Below are 20,899 nucleotides of genomic sequence, written 5' to 3'. Positions count from 1 at the left end.
GAGGATGGATATTTTAAGTTGCTTACTCAAGGCACAATATAGTAAATGGTGGAGTCAAAAATGCAAAGTTCTTAAATTCTGTTCTTTAGTATAGCTGTTCATTTGCAGTTTTAAGGTATATGTCCTTTCAAACTGTTCAGAGATGAGCAGTCTCAGCTTTTAACTGACTTAAAATCCTTAACCCAAAGATTATTTTTACCCACTTGTTCCCTGCTCCCAACATCTCTGTGGCAAGCATAAAAGAGAAGATGCTAATGGCACTGGGGTCTCCTATTATGTAAGCATCTTTCTTTTCTCTGTTGTCTCTTCCCACACTCTAAAACACTTTTCTATTTTTTCCTTCCCCTTTTAATGTCTCTAGGTCAGTCAGTAGCACCAATGGATACTCAGCTGCCAACAGTGAGGGGGTAGTAAAGTACAAGGGTAAATAAAGAAAATGTACTGGACCTGGAAAGTCTTATTCTCTGGCCACTAACTTGCTGTCTATCTCTCTATATAAAGGCTAATATGCTAAGTGTCCCTCCCACCATCTGACCGGTCAGTACTGACCTCACGGGGCTGCGTGATTCCACCTTCAGCCGTAGGTTATGTTGTTGCTGGGGCACTTGTCCGCCCTGAATCTGGTTTACGGCACACTTGCGTTTGCGTTCCACACTCTGTACTACAGGAACTTTGCAGAGTGCCCTCTAGCACTCCGGGACCCCTCGGGGGATGCCGGAGAGCCGGTTTCAGCCCAATCCCCACCGAGGGACCCCACCGGGACCCCACCGGACCGTGGGAGGTTGGCTCCAGGGCGTGTCCGGCCTTTCTTGCCCAGTCCTGCCCCACCAACCACCTTCTAATTAATTTCCTTTCATACTAGTGCACCAGTTCACTAGTATGTTTAGGATCCTGGGTAAGTCACTTAACTTCTTGAGTCTCTGCTCACCTATAGCAGCACCTCACAGGGCAGCTGCAGCACACAAATGGGAAAATACATTAGAAGGTTGCAATACGTACCAAGCCTCATACACAAGCCAGATGGCATATCATCACCCTCAGAGATTTCTCAATTAAAATCCTGTGTGGTGTTAAAAGAATGTCAAGATGAGCTTGGCTGTATTGATTTGGCTGTATGGATTCTTGATTCACAGACACACTGAATTTTGCTCTCTGCTTAGTGTCTTTTATCATTGATTTAAGTGTTGAAAGGGGGACAGGGAGGAGGAGGGTGGGTATGAGAAAATAAAAATCCAAGCCAGCCAAATCCTAAATCTCCCATCCCCATGCATACAGCTGTCTGGAACTGAGAATGTAAAGACCACTTCAAAGAGTGCAAAGCAACTGAGATGGTTATGCTAATCTCTTACATTTGTACATGCTTTACACTTCATAGTTTTCTTTACATTATCTCATTTGTTTTTCACTGCAAACACAGCACAGGTACTGATATTCCCATCTGACAGATAAAGATACTTTATCCAGACAGACTGAGGGGCTTGCCTTGGGTCCCAGGGCAAGTATATGCCAAAGCTGGAACTAAAACCCATATGCTGATTCTCAGTTCTGTGCTCTTTCACTGCATGCTCTCCCTCTTTAGAATTGATAGCTTAGTAGAGGGCCAAAAACTCAAGAACCTGTGGGTCTTCTCAGCCTGAAACATAAGTCCACTAAACCTTTTATCTTTAGATTTCCCGATCCTTCTCCTGAAAAACGTACTCCAAAATACCAAGATGCCAGATTCTTAAGACATTTCAAAGTAGAAAACTTAAGGTTTTCAAGCTTGTTAAAGCTGCAGTTGTCCACAAGGACTGGGACTTGGAGATATCTGGTCACCAATCCAGAGCGGAGACAAAAAGTTCTGGCAGATCAAGCTCAAAGTCTACTCTCTCTGGAGGCCTAATGATGGGAAGTCAGTCACACTATTTTTTCACTATACAATAGTTCAGAGGAATAGCCTTAGCCTAGCCCAGGGGTGGGCAAACTTTTTGACTCGAGGGCCACAATGGGTTCTTAAACTGGACCGGAGGGCCGGAACAAAAGCATGGATGGAGTGTTTGTGTGAACTAATATAAATTCAAAGTAAACATCATTACATAAAAGGGTACGGTTTTTTTTTTTTTAGTTTTATTCATTTCAAACGGGCCGCATCCGGCCCGCGGGCCGTAGTTTGCCCGCGGCTGGCCTAGCCTCTTTATTGGAGATGGTTCCGTATCATCTTGCTAAATTTATGTAGTCCTCCAAATTATAACTATTGCTACATTGTGAACATGGTGGAACTCCTTTGTTCTAAAGCAAGGAATATAAATCACAACTAAGAACTATAAAGTAACTGATTATTTAAGAATACCATGACATCTAAAAATACCAATCTCTGATTCAAGATAAGAATCCAAATCTAGAGGTGCTCAATACATACTACAAAGTATGCATGTACAAGCTATGGAACACCATAGAACACACAACACAACTCTAACCTATGTATCTGGAAAAAGTCCTTCAACCACCCTATCTGACCTTAATGAATTTAGGACTGATGAAAGACAATTTTCCAACACACTGGTAGTAGTTATGCTTTGTTCTAAAAGGTGGCTGGATCACCTATCTTGTTTGACAAAATCTTTAAAAATAATTCAATTTGATTCAATATTTGATCCTTTTATGATCAATTTGTTTAGTCCTATAGCATTAGATTATATTTGAACTGAGAAAATTCCCCACCTCCTTTTTAAAAATGTGTGCCTTTTGGGGGAAGAGAAGCACAGGAAAAGGAGAGGTGGGAGGAGGAATTAGCCCCATAAGATAGAACAGCTTTACCTTGTTTTTCAAATACAATAACAAGGTGCAGTGCAAAGAGCACAGGGCTTATGTGACTAGGTTCTGCCTATTGTTTCCTCATCCCAAAATAGGGTAGTAATCCTCTGTCCTACTACCTTAGGTAAATACCAAATGAGAGAATAAATATAAAATCACTCCATCAACTATAAAATACTATGTACTAGTAAAAGCATTACATACTATTAACTACCTTAAAGGATAACTTCTTGGGCTTTTGGTCATTTAATTACCAGGAAAGAAATAATCATGGAGTTCAGGATATAAATAACCAAGTAAGATGGCTGGAAATTTACCACTATTTTTCTAGACAGGGTTATTATTGCCTTTATTTTAGATTGAGGATAATTACAACACACCTAGCCTAGAAACTAAATATAGGCGCCTTATAGTAAAAATTCTCCTAAATCCTACAGATGTGGCTATCCTATTCCTGGCATCTTGTGTGTGCTACTCATCACTGTTATCATGATCATGTAGCTATAAATTACTTGCTAAGCAAATGTTGCCAAATTCCTACATGTGTATTTATGGTTGGCTTCACACAGAATTCTTCTATTTGAGACTTCAAAAGCTAGCACTAGTAAGATTAAACCCAATGCAACTCAGAAATAAAATCACTCTAGTCTTCGCACTGGATGGAGATGTGTGTGTGTGTGTGTGTGTGTGTGTGTATCCTTAAAGTTTAAACAAGAAAGCTTCAGGTTATACACATACACACAAATATACATATACATATATATAACTAATCTCAAGAAACTGCTGCATAACATTTCAAGGAAATATTTGTACATCTCAGAACAAGTGAAGGCCGCCAGATTGTAGGGCAGTAAGTATTTCTAATCTTTTCAAGGCACACACTGAAAATGTTAATATTAGCTTTTTGAATGTTTAACCTATGGGCTGGTACCAATGCCCTCAGTTTAACTTGTCACAAGATCACGCATGGTGTTCTAAGTAGTCTGAGGAAAATGTGGGCTTTACTAAAAGTGACACCTTTACTTACTCATGTATGCCTGGATAGAGAAATTACAGACATTCCCTAGTTTCAACTAAACTAATATTCAAAAAAATGACCAAGTGAATTTTTATAGTAAAGAATACTAATACATATACAAGAGCTACATGCTCAGGTAATAAGAGTATGCAATTAAAAATCTTAGAACACTGACCTAGAGGACTCTGCCATGCTCATTTCTAGATGTCTCAACTTCCAGGTCCCCCATTTTTGTTTCCATCTCTAACATGAAGCTTTATTCTTCTGGTTCTTCTGTCCATTCTCTCCCTCAATTTTCTCCCATCCATTCCCCAAGTTCAGCTACAATATCTATGAGCTTAAATTTCAAATATACATTACCAATTCTGATATTTCTCCTAAGTTCCAGTCCTACAGGAAAGCCACTCATACTTCATATATCCAAAATTACATCTTTCTCTTTCCCCAAACCTGCTCCTTCTAATTCTTCCAGGTACCCAGGCTTGAAATCTTAGAGTCATCCTGAGTCTCTGATCTTCATTTTATGGACAAAAGGGGCCACATGCTAACCTGACAAGCTCAGGAAACGCCTGCATGGCAGTCTTGCAAACTCAGAGACCTAAAGTAACCACAAAGGATGGTCTGAAATTAAACTTTAACTAAAAGCAGTTATGGTGGGCAGTTACGTCCTAGGCCGGTATCTTCACTGACAAGGTCAACCTTTACCTTAACTGAGCCTATCTATCTTTTTGCATCTATAACATATCCTTGAAATGTCTGGGTAACTTGTAACTTCTTTTTCTGGACCCCTTGGGGTACAACCTAATGTGCCTGGGCACCAGGACAGATACCACAAATTCCTTCATTGTTATTGTTATCATGTTCATTGTTGACTGTTACCTATCATGCACCCACTTAAGTATGTGCCTATCATTTTACTTTTTATCCAATCCCAGGAGTCCGTGTATCTCTCCCCACGCCCCCGCCCCCCCCCCCCGCCCCCGCCATTCTCTGGAGCATTATCTCAATTCATTGAGGTTCTGCTTCCTAGCAACTGTCGACAGTTTGGCTCAAATAAACTCACAAAAAATTCTTTACAGGTTTGAATGTTTTTACATTAACAATTTCTAATCAACTTCTAAATTCTGTAATAAGTGTCTATCTCCTGATTTTCTTCACATTGCCACTAACTTTATTCAGGCCTTCATCACCTCCATGTAGTAAAAATAATGATGATAATAGCTAATACTCATTTAGTACTCACTGTATACCAGGACTGATTTTAAGCTTTTGACATTACTTTAACCTTCATAACAACCCAATAAGGGCTGTAAATCTAGTATGTAAACCCACTGCACTGTTCACTGTTTCTAGTGTCTGCTACTCAAATTCTACTCACTTCTATATAATGATTACAAATCTTATAAAAGCAAAGCTCTGATAATGCCACATCAACCTATTACCCCAAATCTTCAACAGCTCACCAATGCCAAGTAGAAGCAGTTTGAATTTTTTTTTTTAATATATTTTATTGATTTTTTACAGAGAGGAAGGGAGAGAGATAGAGAGTTAGAAACATCGATGAGAGAGAAACATCGATCAGCTGCCCCCTGCACATCCCCCACTGGGGATATGCCCGCAACCCAGGTACATGCCCTTGACCGGAATCGAACCTGGGACCTTTCAGTCCGCAGGCCGATGCTCTATCCACTGAGCCAAACCGGTTTCGGCCAGTTTGAATTTCTTAGCTAGGTAGTCAAAGCCCTCCAACATCTGACCCAATTTACTTCTCCACACTTCTTTTTCCACTTCCTTCTGCCCGTAACTCATCTCCTTATGCTGTAAACAGACTAGACCACTTACTGCTCTCTTCAGCCTCACTGTACTTTTTGAACCATGACCTTGCTCCTCCTGTTCCCCATGCCTAGAATGCCCTTGTCCCTACCTCCCTGAGTCCAATGCCCAGTTAATCTACCCTCCTCCATTAAAGGTTTCTTCTCCTCTAAATTGTGTTTGTACTTTCCATTTCGGTTTCATATACTTGATATACAATAGCTATCTCCCCTACCAGATTGTTAAATCCTGGAGTAAAGTTTTATTTGTATACATTTTTTTTTAAAATATATTTTATTGATATTTTACAGAGAGGAAGGGAGAGGGATAGAGAGTTAGAAACATCGATGAGAGAGAAACATCGATCAGCTGCCTCCTGCACACCTCCTACTAGAGATGTGCCCTGCAACCAAGGTACATGCCCTTGGCCGGAATCGAACCTGGGACCTTTCAGTTCGCAGGTCGACGCTCTTCCTGAGCCAAACCGGTTAGGGCTGTATACATTTTTGAAGTCTCCATCCATGTATGGTGAATTAGTGAAAGGAAGTGTAAAGCATCCAACTTTAGAATTTTCTCAAGGTAAGAACTATATACCTTAGATAAATAAAGGAAAGATTCATTTTATCTGGATATTTCCAGTAGAGCAGGTTTTCCCTTTAGTTTTCTATTTAATTGAAACTATGGAGACAGATCAAAATGATAGCACTTCCAAGAAGAAAAAAAAAAGATAACCAGGTGAATCAGCACTGCTGTTTGCTGTGGTTATTTTAGTTTCTATTCTCCCTTTGAACTAAAGAACACAAGGTCACAGCTATGTTTTGCCTCTTAAAGTTAAACATTTACTAGGTGTGTTTTTTCTTTAGTTCTGTCTTTACACTGGAATTTATCTTCATTTCTTATCCTTCAACTGCCCTTTTTCATTGCAGGGTGCAAAAAATTTAATTTATAGTAAACACTCTAAATAGAGAAAAACTCTTTGTCAATTACTGAACAGTGGGTTCTGACTTTGGGATGTGCCAAAAGGAGAGACAGAAAGATAAGGGTGATAATAAAAATAGGCTCTAACCAAGTTTTAAAGAGCTGGGCCCAATACTGAGGCAGCAGAAAGGACAGATTAAAAAGAAAACTAAGCTTCTGGGAAATACAGATAAGAAGTAGATACTATTTATCTGTGTCTCCTATAATTTTCAGTCACAATATACCTCAGGACTTAAATATTACTAAGTTACACCATCTAAGCTCTCATTCTTTCAATAAACTATAATTTCTGGTCAAATAAATGAAGGTGGTGAAAAGAAATCCAATTATAGCCTGGCCGGTTTGGCTCAGTGAATAGAGCTTCGGCCTGCAGACTTGAAGGGTCCCGGGTTTGATTCCAGTCGGGGCTACATGCCTGGGTTTGGGGCTCGATCCCCAGTAGGAGCCGTGCAGGAGGCAGGCGGATCAGTGATTCTCCATCATTGATGTTTCTCTCTCACCCTCTCTGAAATGTGTGTGTGTGTGTATACATATATGTATATATAAAGAAATCCAACTACAAAAAAAAAATTAAAAAATTTCAAGTATATTATGGTTGATCAGAGAATATGCAAAATAAGAACAAAAACCAAATCCACACTACACAAACACACATGTGCTGGTATACAATGCCACCTTGCTGGTGGTAAAGATTAAAGTTGGCATAATTAAAATATTATTTGGGGAGTATACTTATAATGATTTCTTTTCAGACTTGTCAAATCCTTGAAATTATCCTGGGATCTTTGTTTATTAAATACAGACTAGCTTTACAACTCACTTGAAGAACCAGGCCCAAACTTGTTTGGGAATTAGCTTGTTCTTGAGGAGTATTAACAAAAACAAAACAAAACACAACTAACTGGCATGCAGGTGTTATATTTGTATACCTTCTTCCTGGTAATACATAAAGTACCACTTTCTCTGGGACACCTCAGCCAGGTGGGCAACATTAGCTTCCTAGCTGATTCTCAGCTTTCTGAATAAGCAACTGGCTGAGGCAAGAGATCTTCAGATCTCAACGGGATGGGAAGTCTGCTGCCACAGCAGACTTTCTAACCAACAGATTGACTTCTGAACCTCTTTCATGGCCCATTTTTCTCTTTGTTCCTTTTGTGTTCAAACAGCAAACCTGTACAGATATATCAAAAGGAAGAGAAATAAGAAAAATAAAAAGGAAAAACAACCTAGAGGAATATAAGAAACATGGAATAAACTAAGTGGGAGCTAAATCTCTGAACTTACACAAACCAGGCATTAAAAAGCTGAAAAGATTGAAGCACCTAAGCTACCTGGGCCTCAACTTCCCCATTTTACAAGAAGGGAACTCGACTAGATCCCTCAGTGACTTCCATGAACCTAATTTAAGAATATACAGCCCGCCCTAACTGGTTTGGCTCTGTAGATGGAGCATAGGCCTGCGGAATGAAGGGTCCCAGGTTCAATTCTGGTCAAGGGCATGTACCCTGTTTGCAGGCACATACCCAGTAGGGAGTGTGCAGGAGGCAGCTGATCGATGTTTCTCTCTCATCGATGTTTCTAACTCTCTATCCCTCTCCTTACTCTCTGTAAAAAATCAATAAAAATATATTAAAAAAAGAAAAGAAAAGAATATACAGCCCTAGCCAGTTTGGCTCAGTGGATAGAGCATCGGCCCATGAACTGAAGAGTCCCCAGGTTTGATTCCCGTCAAGGACATGTATCTCGGTTGCAGGCTCGATTCTGGGCCCTGGTTGGGGTGCATGTGTGAGGCAACCAATCAATGTGTCTCTCTCTCATCGATGTTTATGTCTTTCTCTCTCTCTCTTACTCTTCCCTCCCCCTCCCTTCCACTCTCTCTAAAAATCAATGGAAAAAAATATCCTCAGATGAGGATTAACAAAATAAATAATTACACACACAAACACACACACTCACACAAACTGTATGCATGTATTATTAAGGCTAGGAATAGGCAAAAATAACTTCATTCATGAAGACCATCTATAAATGATTAGCTTTAAGAACGTTTCTGGGTAACTGAAGTCTCCACAAAAGTATGTATATAGCTTCTTTAAAGGAGACCTCATCTTATTTTAGGAACAAAAAGCCCACAGTGACCATGACAGCTATTTTCAAACATATGCATCCCTGGAACTGGAATTTTATTTGGAGAGGCCAATGCCAATTTTGTCAGGCCTTATTCTGTCTGAATATGATTCTTTTAATGCACAGAAAGGAGGCAGACATCAATGTTGACTGACCATGACTGAAAGGAAGTGACTTAATAGGACAGGAAATAAAATAGATCACAAAATATCCACCCCACCCCAAGGAGAGAAAAAAAAAAAAGAGTCCTAAAAATAAGGGACAGTGGGTATGTAAAATGGGTGAGAACCAGATCCCCATGGGTTTCCACCATTTATCTTGAAAATGTATATCACAGTGGGCATCAACTGTGTGACATTTATGCTAATGTTTATATTTTGGTGAAAGACCTATTTTTTTTAAACTCTTCAGTCCAACATTTATTTGCTTGCTACTACTGTGCAAGCTATTAACTGTCTTCCAAGCTTGAAAACAGACGGAAAGGTGATCATATGACCACAAAGCAAACAAAATAATGGCTCCCAGTTTACTTTATAAATATTTGGTACGTAAACTAAAAATGTAACTTCTGATGGTAAACATCTGCAACTATTACAACATACCTGAATTATAATGCAAATCTCAGTATCATATTGAAACCGGTTTCCATATTTTATCTGAGAGATTCCAAAATTTACTAAGGGTTTCCAAAAAATCACCATTCCCATATCATCTTATTCTGAGACCTGTAATTTCTGACAAAGGGGTTTAAATTATTTCATAGGAATCTTGGTAAGGGAAGGTTTGATGGTGTCAGTGCATTACATAGAGTCATGTCAACATAAATAGGAATATGCAAGTGAAGGCATGTAGAATCAGTTTAAAAGAAATGTGTCAGATTTAAATAAACTCCTCTGTAAACATGTTAAAATACTGGCATTTTTTTCCTTTGATGCCACATTTATCTTCATAAGCACTTACCCCCTAATAGTTTGAATTAGTAACAACTAAGATTATGTAGCACTTCACAATTTGCAAAGCACTATGACATACAAGATCTCATTTGAGACTCACCACTAAATAGGAAGGTGCTATTTTTAGGACCCGTTTTTACATGTGAGGAAGCTGACACTAAATGGCTGACTTGCTCAAGCTCATAAAGCTGGTGACAGCTGTGAAGGGACCTGGATACAAGTCTCCTGACTTTAAATAGCCTGTTTTTGCTACTGCACTATGCTACCTCAAATACTGTAATCAGAGTAAATAAATGCCCAAATCTCAGACCCTATCTAAGCCTCCCCCACCCACACACAACCACCCCTAGTCTAAGTTACAGTTAGTTATAGAAAGTCTTTGCTCCTTATGGAAGTTGAGTTTTAATTTTTCTGGGAAATATTGATCTAGTATCAGCAGTTCTCAACCTGCGGGTTGCGACCCCTGAAAATACATCCTGCATATCAGATACTTATATTACAATTCATAACAGTAGCAAAATTACAGTTACGAAGTAGCAACGAAATAATTTTATGGTTGGGGGTCACCACAACATGAGGAACTGTATTAAAGGGTCACAGCATTAGGAAGGTTGAAAACCACTGATAGTTAAAGTGTAAATGCAGAGATCATATAAATACCATTAATATCCACTGGAAAATATCCTAGTGACCAGGGATTTTGCATAGGCATGCCTATATGCACCTTCCAGGTAGTAGGTCAGATTCTCAGAGTCCATGACCCTAAGAAGGTTAGGAATCCAGGCCAGAGATAGTGATAGATATCTCTCCAAGAATTGAAATCCACAAAGTTCTTAATATAAAGAGCTTTATTTAGGCCTCATATTGTGCCCCACTTACCTTCTGTCTCCCCTACTCCAGGGCCAATAGAGTCAGTTAGTATCTAGAATTGTTTTTTAAATTATATATAAAACCTAAAGCAACTGATAACATAAAATCAATGAATTGTAAAAAAAAAAAAAATTTAAATTAAAATAATGTTAAAATGTAATCCTTAATCATACTTTCTCTTATGACATAACTTCCCAGAATGACTGTTTCCTTACCATAAGCATTCCAATTCCCAAAAGAAGTTTGACAAACATTACTTTGAACTCCTGAAATACCATTCTTCACTAAGAACCCTCTAAATTACACAGAAGACAAGGTAGCATGCAAGGAATTCTGAATCTGTTAGGCAGTTCACTCAACAATCATACCAAAAGGATTTAGAATTTTTTTGCTGGGGGGAGGGAATGGGTAAGAGTGGGAGAGAATGAATACAGCCCTATTGTCTTACTGCTTGAAAACTCCTAATTTGAATCTATAACATATTCCTACTAACCACTCAACTTGAACATCACAAGTACAGTCTCTTCTCATCTTAAATAGAGCTTTTCAGTCCAAATCTGTATAAACAAACTTTGTCCTTCAATCTTTCAACTCCTCGGCAGTTTTTCAAGGTCACTTTTGCGAGCAACAACAGAAGCCTGCATCTAGCAACTTTGACTGCTATACCACTCCAATTGTAAGAGTCCAAAATCTAATCCCCTATCGATTCTCTCGGGTAAATCCTTTACTTAAGGGGAAGTGAGGGGAAGGCAAATCAACACCCTCCAAACTTCTCCTCTAAGAGGGCCTGCTCCCTACCCAGAGACAGTGCTGCTGGCTGCCACACTGCTCCACGTTGAGTCTGCTGCAGAAATGTTCCAATGACCTTCATTCCATTCTTGCAAATAAAAAGAAAACAAAGGATTGCTTTTTAAAATCAAGTGCATCATAGATCTTTAGTACATGGGATGGAAGATTTCACTATTCACAGGAACTGGCTCGTTATTGATTAGCAACCTGCATTAGCTTCATAGGCTAAAAAGGAAAAAAAAAATTTCAAGGGCAAAAGACAGAGTGCCTATACTCTTAACTTTCCTATTCATAAAGTGCAGGTAAATTAGGACTTAAATATTTCATACAGAAAATGTAAAGCATTTTGCTCACATCATTTTAAAGACCTAAATCAACACCTGACAAAATGTGTGAAATTGGTGGAAAAAGATTTGCTCTTGTCACTGCCAATATAGTGGAGAAGTATACTTCTAACCAGCATTCTATGTTAAAATGCGCATTTTAAAACAAAGATTATTACTTAACTAATTGGTACTTATAAGACTCTAGAAGCACAGACAGGTAAATCAAGAAAGTTATGCGAGAATTTCACATTGGCATGTGGGCCTTCACCATTAGAACCTGCATCAGTGCAAATCATATTTTAACACAAATTGAGAATAGCAATAGTGTTGCTTCCATCTCTGAAAATACAGATGTCAATAAAGTGCATGGAAATAGAAAAAGTCTTACAACAACTCAGCTTATTCTGTAGAAAAGCTTCAGTGCACTTGAACAAAGGAAAATTATTTGGAAAACAGTTAAGTTTACCCAATGCAAAGAGAAAGTGCTTTGCTTCTGTATGCCCCTGAGAAATTATTAGCCTTTTTTCATGTACCTGATCTTGTTGCTCAACTAGGAAAAGAAATCCTGGTTGAAGGGCATGCAAAATCTAAACAGAGCAAGGTATTCTAGGTGCACCAAAAGGTATGCATGGAATGTAAAGTGGCCATTTTCTGAAACAGTGCAACTTGTCTACACTCTCTGAAGCTAAACAGTTTCTACCATTTTAACACAGAACAAAGAATTAAACTTACCGGGAACTGCATTAATTTTACATGTAGTTATTTATATCTCCTCGGACAGGGAGAATTTAAGTCACTCCTATCCCTCCCCCCAAAAAGGACGGAGGAAACAAAAGGCAGCAGGAGATGCAGAAACCTGAGTCTGGAATGTCCACTCCAGTGAAAACCCGAACAGCTGTCCCCCCACCCCCCAGCAAACTATTCGCCATTTTTCTTTGTCTTTCAGCTGACCCCTGCCTCAGTGAAAAACTCCGAGGCTCCAATGAAGCCCTGCAGCCTCCTTCCACTTTAACAGTCAAAGGCATTCAATCTAGCATGCTATTTGACACCAAACCTTGCCTCCAGAGTGGTCCCATTGGCTGAACTGTTTTATTGGCTAAGAACACAAAGCCATGATTGGCTGTTCACGTCATCAGTTACCTCCTTTGCACACTTCCTGTTTTAAAGTTACCTTGAGAAGCAGAACAGGGGTCAGATCCAGACTTCAAACTACAGGGAACTTAAAGCTTGGAAATCCCTAGCAAATGCACACAGCAGATGCAGTAGGGCCTCAAGTGCTTCCAAAACAGAGAATACTGCAAATTTAGAATTGTTTTTAAAATCACACGAAAGGGTTGTTACAGTTTCCACCCAAAGGATTTCTTATTGGCTGTCAGAGTTCCATTTAAAAATTTAAGGTAATTTAACTGCTTCTGATTGGCCATCAAAGATGTCTGTAAGATATTGCTACAGTATCGTATGGCAGTAAACCAGAGAAGCAATGTGCACAAGATCGGAAAGTTGTGACTTAACTATCCTCAGTTTTCTGTTGAACATTAACAGAAGAAACAAAAATTGGGTGGGGTGCTCCAATAGCTCCAAAGAAAATACAGCTTCTTTAACAGTAACAAAGAGTGGTATCAATGGCCATACAATGGTTTTCAGGATTTTTAAAAAATATTTTTAATGATCTCAGAGGAAGAGAGAGGGAGACATAGAAACACCAGTGATGAGGGAGAATCATTGATGGGCTGCCTCCTGCACACTCCCCCCTCCCCGGGGGAGATCGAGCCCACAACCTAGGCATGTGCTCTGATTAGGAATCAAACCATGACCTCCTGGTTCATAGGTCCATGCAGGATTTCTAAAAAGGCATCTGTCATCGAGTCCACAGTTATTTTAAAAGCACATATTAATACCAGGGCAAATCACTTTATTTTGAAACAAACTAATCTAAATAGGAAAATTCTGGGGCAATGTATGAAGTTGGTGACAAAAACAGTGGCATTTCCAAAAAGTCTACCAAGAGCCCAAGAGGGAAATATAATGATAAAGATGGGGAGGGGGGGAAGGCAAAGAAGATAGAACATCAGTGAATATAATGTTATAGCTTGATGGATTAACGAATTTATTTATCGTGGATTAACTAAATTATTTAGAGTGGTCATAAAATGTTGATTAGTTTTTAGTATTACACAGAGTTTGGTCCTGACCAGGTAGCTCAGTTGGTTAGAGTGCCGTCCCGATATGCCAAAGCTGCAGGTTTGATCTCCAGTCAGGGCACATACAAGAATCAACCAATGAATGCATAACTTAAGTGGAACAACAAATTGATGTTTCTCTCTCTCAAAACCAATCAATAAAAAAAATACATTACAGTTTTGATATAGAGCAGTGATTTTCAACCCTTTTCATCTCATGGCATACAAACTAATTACTGAAATGCTGCGGCACACCAAAAAATATATTACATTTTTGCCAATCTGACAAAAAATAGGTATAACTTTGATTCATTCACACTGGATGGCTATTGTTGGATTGTCATTTTTTTATTTGACAATCTATGGTAAAAGAGGTTGGTGTCCCTGACTAAATAGTCAAGTATTGCATGTTTTAAAAATTCTTGCGGCACATCAATGTGTCTCTTGCCCACTGGTAGAAAATTGCTGATACAGAGGGTAAATTTTTCTACCACATTTTCAAGAATAAACAGCAGGGATGATCTCAGCCTGAGCTATTGTAAATACAGGTATCCCCTGCTTTTCGAAAGTTCGCTTTACGCCACTTCATTTTACAAAAGACCTACATTAGTACCTGTTTTTGCTAACTAAAAGAAATTGAAGAGGATTTCTCTTTTACGAAGAAAAGCAAAAATAGCAGTCACTGTTTTGCTGCCAACACCTTAGCAGAGGGAGTGGCAGCATCAAGCTCCTTCCACAGGAACTACACTAAGCATCTAAGTAAGCATCAACCAGCTTTAAACTGTATCTGTGAGCATTTGTGCTTTATCTCGAGTTATTTGGGGCATCTATTAGCAAGATGTGTCCTAAGGTGATTGCTTCTTCACTTCACACTATTATGGCTTACATAGAAATTATCTACGTTCGGGTAGCGGGGGAAACCTGCAGTATTGTGGTTACTGAAGGCATTCTGGGGTCCTAAAGTTTACCAGTGTTGGTCGAAGATTTACGTAAGGGTTTTGGGTCCAACTGTTTAGGTTTTAAGAGGAGCATCCTAATATGGTGAAAATCCGTTTAACATATCTTTTTTTTCCTTTTTTACAGAATATTCAAATAGAAACATCTCACTATTACCTAAGGCCTTTAACAATCTCCTCAGAACTGCTTCCTCCCACTAAAGCTAAGTAGCCCAGGACTAACCATCACATCTGTTTTACCAAGTAGACTAGATCTTTTCTAGAAATACCTCGGTTGATCTCATATGAGAGTTCATTATGGGCATATGCAGAGATTCGGTGAGTCCTGAAATAGAAGCAAGGCTGCCTATCCTATCACTTTGCCACTTTAATGTCTCTACACACATTCTACTCATATGCCACACTGATATGAAATAATTTCTGAACACCAACTAGTGCCAGGTTCTATGCGCAATACTTTATCCCTCCAATTCTCCTATCCCCTTTTATAGGTAAAAGAGCCATATATCTAGGATATATGGTCCCTAGCCATATATCTAGGATGCAAACTTAGGTCTCACCTAGGCAGAACCCTTTCCCCTGCATCACACTGCTTACCAAAACATGGAGCACTTCAGGACACATCCAAGGAAATACTTAGGTATCAAATGTATATACAGATAGCATAAACCATTATACCCAATTTCATTAATTCATTAATTTAAAAACCAGAAATCTGACATTGAATTTTATCTGTTGGTTAGAGATCCAGCTAAGTATCTGAAAACACAAACCACATAAATTGACACTTTTTAAAATCCTCATCTGAGGACATTGTCATTGATTTCAGAGAGGGAGGAAAGGAGAGGGAGAAACACTGATCAATTGCCTCCCATATGCCCCAAATGGGGTACAAACTCGCAACCTAGGTATGACCAGAAATCAAACCTTCAACCTTTCAGTGTACCAGACGATGCTCCAACCAACTGAGCCACAATGTCCAGGGCAAGTTGATACAAATTTTATTACTTAACTATTAGGAGTCTTTAGCCAGTAGCAAATCACATCTGTAACTTATAAGGACTTGAAATAACTAACAACTAAATCATTAGAAGTAGTGTACATTAGTTGATTAGAATGTCATCCTGATACACCAAGGTTGTGGATTCAATCCCCAGTCAGGATACATACAAGAATCAACCAATGAATGCACAAATAACTGGAACAAATTGATGTTGCTCCCCCTCCCTTCTTCTGTTTAAAAAAAAAAAAAAATCAGCCGAAACCGGTTTGGCTTAGTGGATAGAGCGTCGGCTTGTGGACTGAAAGGTCCCAGGTTCGATTCCGGTCAAGGGCATGTACCTGGGTTGCGGGCACATCCCCAGTAGGAGATGTGCAGGAGGCAGCTGATCGATGTTTCTCTCCCATCGATGTTTCTAACTCTCTATCTCTCTCTCCCTTCCTCTCTGTAAAAAAATCAATAAAATATATTAAAAAAAATCAATCAGTAAAAAAATATTAAGGGATTGCATGGCAATTTCACTATCGCATCTAAACAAGAGTTTAGTTATGCTAACGGTGTGTTGTGGGGCGAGTTCTGAAGCTACACAGAGTTGCAGACATTGCAGTTCTTTTCTCAAAAGTTTAGATCACAGATTCTGCATAACTACCAGCCTGGGAAGAGAAAGCGGAAGGTCAACAGGCCAGTGTGTGCCTTATACACACCACACCTTCTTTTAACCCCAAAACGTGGGGGTCAAGTCAGCTTCAAGGAAGCAAAGAAGCTCATTTGAGGAGCGGGAGGCAGAATAATAGGAAAGACATTTTTACATCACTGATTATTAATCAGTGTCACTATGGCAAAATAACACTCGGGAGTCAGGCAGAGCTGGATTCAAATTCTGATTCCTCTACCTATTAATTAACTAGGGGCCCAGTGCACAAATTCATGCACCATGAAAGGAATTGTGGGCTTCGAGGTGAGCACAGGGGCAGGTCTCGGCCCATCCTCCACACCCCCGCCTGGCCCCTCCCACCACAGCCCCCAGTCCCCTGTCTGCTGACAGCCCCGCTCCCCCACCACCATCACTCCCACACACCGACAGCAGAGCAATTGAGGCCGGCACCAGCAGCAGATGCAAGCAGGGCTGATGCCCGTCATGATTTGACCGCGCCTCCTGGTGGTCAGCACACGTCATAGAGACTGGTTGTTCGGTTGTTCCACCATTCAGTCTATTTGCATATTAGGGTTTTATATATATACTAGAGGCCCGGTGCACAAAAATTTGTGCACTCGGGGGTAGGGGGTCCCTCAACCCGGCCTGTGCTCTCTAACAGTCTGGGACCCCTCGGGGGGTGACCACCTGCTGGCTTAGGCCTGCTCCCTGGGGGATGGGCCTAAGATGGCAATCAGACATCCCTCTGGCAGCCCGGCAGCCCTCGGGGGATGTCCACTTGCCAGCGGGGAGCAGACCTAAGCTGCAGTCAGACATCATCAGCGTTTCTGAGGAGGCAGGGAAGGCTCCCACCACCACTGCTGTACTGGCAGCCACCAGCCTGGCTTGTGGCTGAGCAGAGCTCCCCCCTGTGAGAGCGCACTGACCACCAGAGGGCAGCTCCTGCATTGAGCGTCTGCCCCCGGGTGGTCAGTGTGTGTCATAGTGACCAGTCATTCCCAGTCTTTCTGCTGTTAGGGTCAGTTTGCATATTACCCTTTTACTATATAGGATAGAGGCCTGGTGCATGGGTGGGGGCTGGCTGGTTTGCCCTGAAGGGTGTCCTGGATCAGGGTGGGGGTCCCGCTTGGGTATCTGGCCAGCCTGGATGATGGGCTGATGGCTGTTTGCAGCTGGTCACACCCCCTTCAGGGTGGGGATCCCCACTGGGGTGCCTGGCCAGTCTGAGTGAGGGGCTGAGGGCCATTTTCAGGCTGGCCAGCGACTGAAGCTCCCAGCCTCTTTTTTTTATTATTATTATTTTTTTTATCTAGGATTTATTTACCTTCTTTTGCTGTCACTGGAGCTGAGAGCCAGCTCCAGCTCTGAGGCCTGGATCCAGCTCTGAGGCTGCGGCTGGCTGAAAGCAGGAATCTGGGTTTGTTTAGCTTCTATAATTGAAACTCTGTTGCCATCACTGGTGCTCTAAGCTCAAAGGCCCCGGCTGGCTGAAAGCAGATATCTGGGGTTTGTTTAGCTTCTATAATTGAAACATTGTTGCTTCCAGAGCTCAGAGCTGGGCTGCGGCAGGCAGGGAACCTTGACTTCCTCCATCACTGGAGCAAGCAAGCCTCGTGTTCGCTTCAGCTGCATGGCTGCTGGCCGCCATCTTTGTTGGCAGTTAATTTGCATATCCTGCTGATTAGCCAATGGGAAGCATAGCGGAGGTATGGTTAATTACCATGTTTGTCTATTATTAAATAGGATAGATTGTATGATGTTGGACCAACCTTGAGCCTCGGTTTCCTAATCTGTAACATTTGGATACCCCCATCTATATCACAGAGCCAGGGTAGGAATTAAATGAACTAATAACATATGTACAGTATACAGTACTGAATAAGCACTGAAAGAAACAGAAAGTGCTAAAGTCATCCAATCCAAATTCCTTGTTTTACACAGGACTTAAGGTCCTAAAGCTACTATGAGGGAATGTCTCTCTTTCATCTCCAGCATACTCTGCAACCCTGCAGAAAGCAACTTCTGAGCCATAAAGGGCAGTGTAGGAGGACTACCAGCTGCTACTAAAAGTATTCCCCGTTTTTATGTCAGAAATTCATGCCTTTCACTACCAATTCTGGCCTAGGTATGCCTAGTCTTCCAAAAGCCAACCCCTTCGACTCTGCTTTTGATGTATCAGATTAAACCAAGCATTTATGTTGATATTTTGTGAAGATCTTTGACATAGTTTTTATTAGTTCTTGGCAGTTCTCAAAAAATAAACATCACACACTCTACCCCTATTTCTCATCAATAGTCACCTTAGTAGAATTCAAGTTGCTAGTGGGAAGAGAACTCAAATTATCCTAGAATTCCCATTTGGCAGTCTGATCTATTTGCTTACTATAGCTTTCCCTTCCCTAGCCGGGACAAAAAGCCTCCTGGGATCTCTGGGATTCCAACTTACAGTCTTCCCTGGTCCTGGATCTCGGCAGCCCTTCATACCAGTTAAGTACACTGTCTTTCCCTAAAAAAAAAACAGATCACTCTGAGACAAAACCAATGTCTCTGGTTACATGATTCAAGCTTTAATGCTCTTAAAGAAGGCAGGGTGGGAACTGATGCTCTTGGTCAGAAATTTGATTTTGAATCATAGCTACCTATACTTACTAGCTGTATGATCTTGGCCAAGGTAATTAACCATCTCTGAGCTCACTTCTTCATGTGTAGAGAGGGAAAAATAACCAACTAACAAAAGTGTTGAGACTTAGGTAAGTAAAAGCACTCAGCATTAATACCTGGTATGTTATAGGTGCTCAATTAATATCTAATTATATATTTGACTATAGCACTTATCACATATTATAATTACTTTTTACCATCTCTCTTGTACCAGAGAAGGGCTTTCTGAAGGCAACGACTATCTTATTTATATACATGTACATCCCCAGTGCTCAGAACAGATATATAAATCAAACCTAGCCTTAACCACAGTGTCAATGAAATAACAGGGAGTGGGGAGTGATGAGGAACTCAGAAAACTGCAGAGTGCCTGTCCCATCTAAAAGGGCAACTACTACTCAGCTCCAACTGACAAGGGCCATGGAACAATGCTGGTCCACTGCAGTAAGAGTTTCAGACAGAATAAAAGAAGCAAAAGCCAGATCCTGGACACAAAAAGTAGATGCTAAAACAACTCTTGAGCTGACATCCTGAGGAATGACTGAAGGACCAAAGTTATGGCAGAAGTTGGTCTCAACCACCATGCTAATTCCTGCCAAAACCAGGGTCTTGCTCAGTACTCCTGATCTTGGAGGTTATACTGTTAACAAAGCAGAAGCAAAAATAGCAGCAAAGAAACTAGGCTCTTCAGTGGCCTGAACATTTTATTGATGGTATCCTTGACTAACCCCTTGAGACTTAATAAGTAAACCTGGGGGTCCCAGGAAATATCAGAGAAGAGAACCTCTAGAGAAAATGAAGTTTTCAACCCTGGCTGGTTTGGCTCAGTGGATAGAGCATCGGCCTGCGGACCAAAGGGTCCTGGGTTCGATTCCAGTCAAGGGCACATGCCCAGGGTTGCGGGCTCAATCCCCAGGGGGGGTTGTGCTGGAGGCTGCCGATCAGGCTGCTCTCTCATCATTGATGTTTCTATCTCTCTCTCCCTCTCCCTTCCTCTCTGAAATCAATAAAAATATATTTTTAAAAACTGAACTTTTCATATATTGGGATGGGGACACAAAGCCATATCATTTGAATATTAAATATGTGTATGCATTATTATGTGCTAACTAGTGGCCTGGTGCACGAAATTCATGCACGAGGTGGGGGGGTGAGGGGGGAACCCCTCAGCCTGGCCTGCACCCTCCCCAATCTGGGACATCCCTTTTGCAATCTGGGACCGCTGGCTCCTAACCGCTCACCTGACCACCTGCCTGCTTGCCCCCAACTGCCCTCCCCTCCTGGCCCGATAGCCCCTAACTGCCTCTGCCTCGGCCCCGCCACCATGGCTTTGTCGGGAAAGGTCTCCCGGAAGGTTTCCCAGTCTAATTAGCATAATACCCTTTTATTAGTATAGATTAGATAGATGTATATAGCTGTTTGTTTTGCAATGATGTTGTTAGGAGGTTGAGTTATTTTTTTACAAACACCTTTAATCCATCCACCCAGAATCAAGCATTGTTAGTATTTTAGGTTATGTACTTTTAGAGATTTTTTTCTCGTACGCAAATAAGATATGAGGCAGTCTCCTGCAATATTGGAAAATACTATACAAATCATTTTGTAACTTTTTTTCACTTAAAAAATTAATGGGAATAACTTGCCATATCAAATATATATCTTCATCATTTATTATAATTAAAATGTATTCCACTGAAGGATGTGTCATAATTTTTAACCAGTTCCATATTAATAATTGCAATATTTTCCATTTTAAAATATTGTCAATAGCATCACAGAGA

At 40.6% G+C, this 20,899-nt stretch overlaps 1 protein-coding gene across 18 annotated transcripts in view; it reads right to left on the bottom strand.

The window, feature by feature from the left end:
• Window positions 1-20,899, bottom strand: part of NFYC (nuclear transcription factor Y subunit gamma) — a 67,117-nt gene that overhangs the window by 34,683 nt on the left and 11,535 nt on the right. For 4 of the 18 annotated variants that reach the window (XM_081085684.1, XM_081085671.1, XM_081085679.1 and 1 more), the window contains exon 2: window positions 18,904-18,963. The exons of 9 other annotated variants lie outside the window; for them this stretch is intronic. Coding sequence is in view for 1 of the 9 variants with exons in the window: in XM_081085682.1 (XP_080941808.1) it covers window positions 12,523-12,595 (73 nt within the window). In the remaining 8 variants the exon portion in view is untranslated. Of the gene's footprint in view, window positions 1-549; window positions 1,531-12,398; window positions 12,694-17,781; window positions 18,132-18,903; window positions 18,964-20,899 lie in introns of those variants that run through there. 5 more of the 18 variants (XM_081085675.1, XM_081085673.1, XM_081085682.1 and 2 more) reach the window with 5 other exon arrangements.

Source organism: Myotis nattereri (assembly GCF_964212035.1).
Source record: "Myotis nattereri genome assembly, chromosome: 3".
NCBI classification, from domain to species: Eukaryota; Metazoa; Chordata; class Mammalia; order Chiroptera; family Vespertilionidae; genus Myotis; species Myotis nattereri.
Note: the sequence above shows the minus strand (reverse complement) of the source record. Positions and strands in the feature narration are given on the sequence as shown.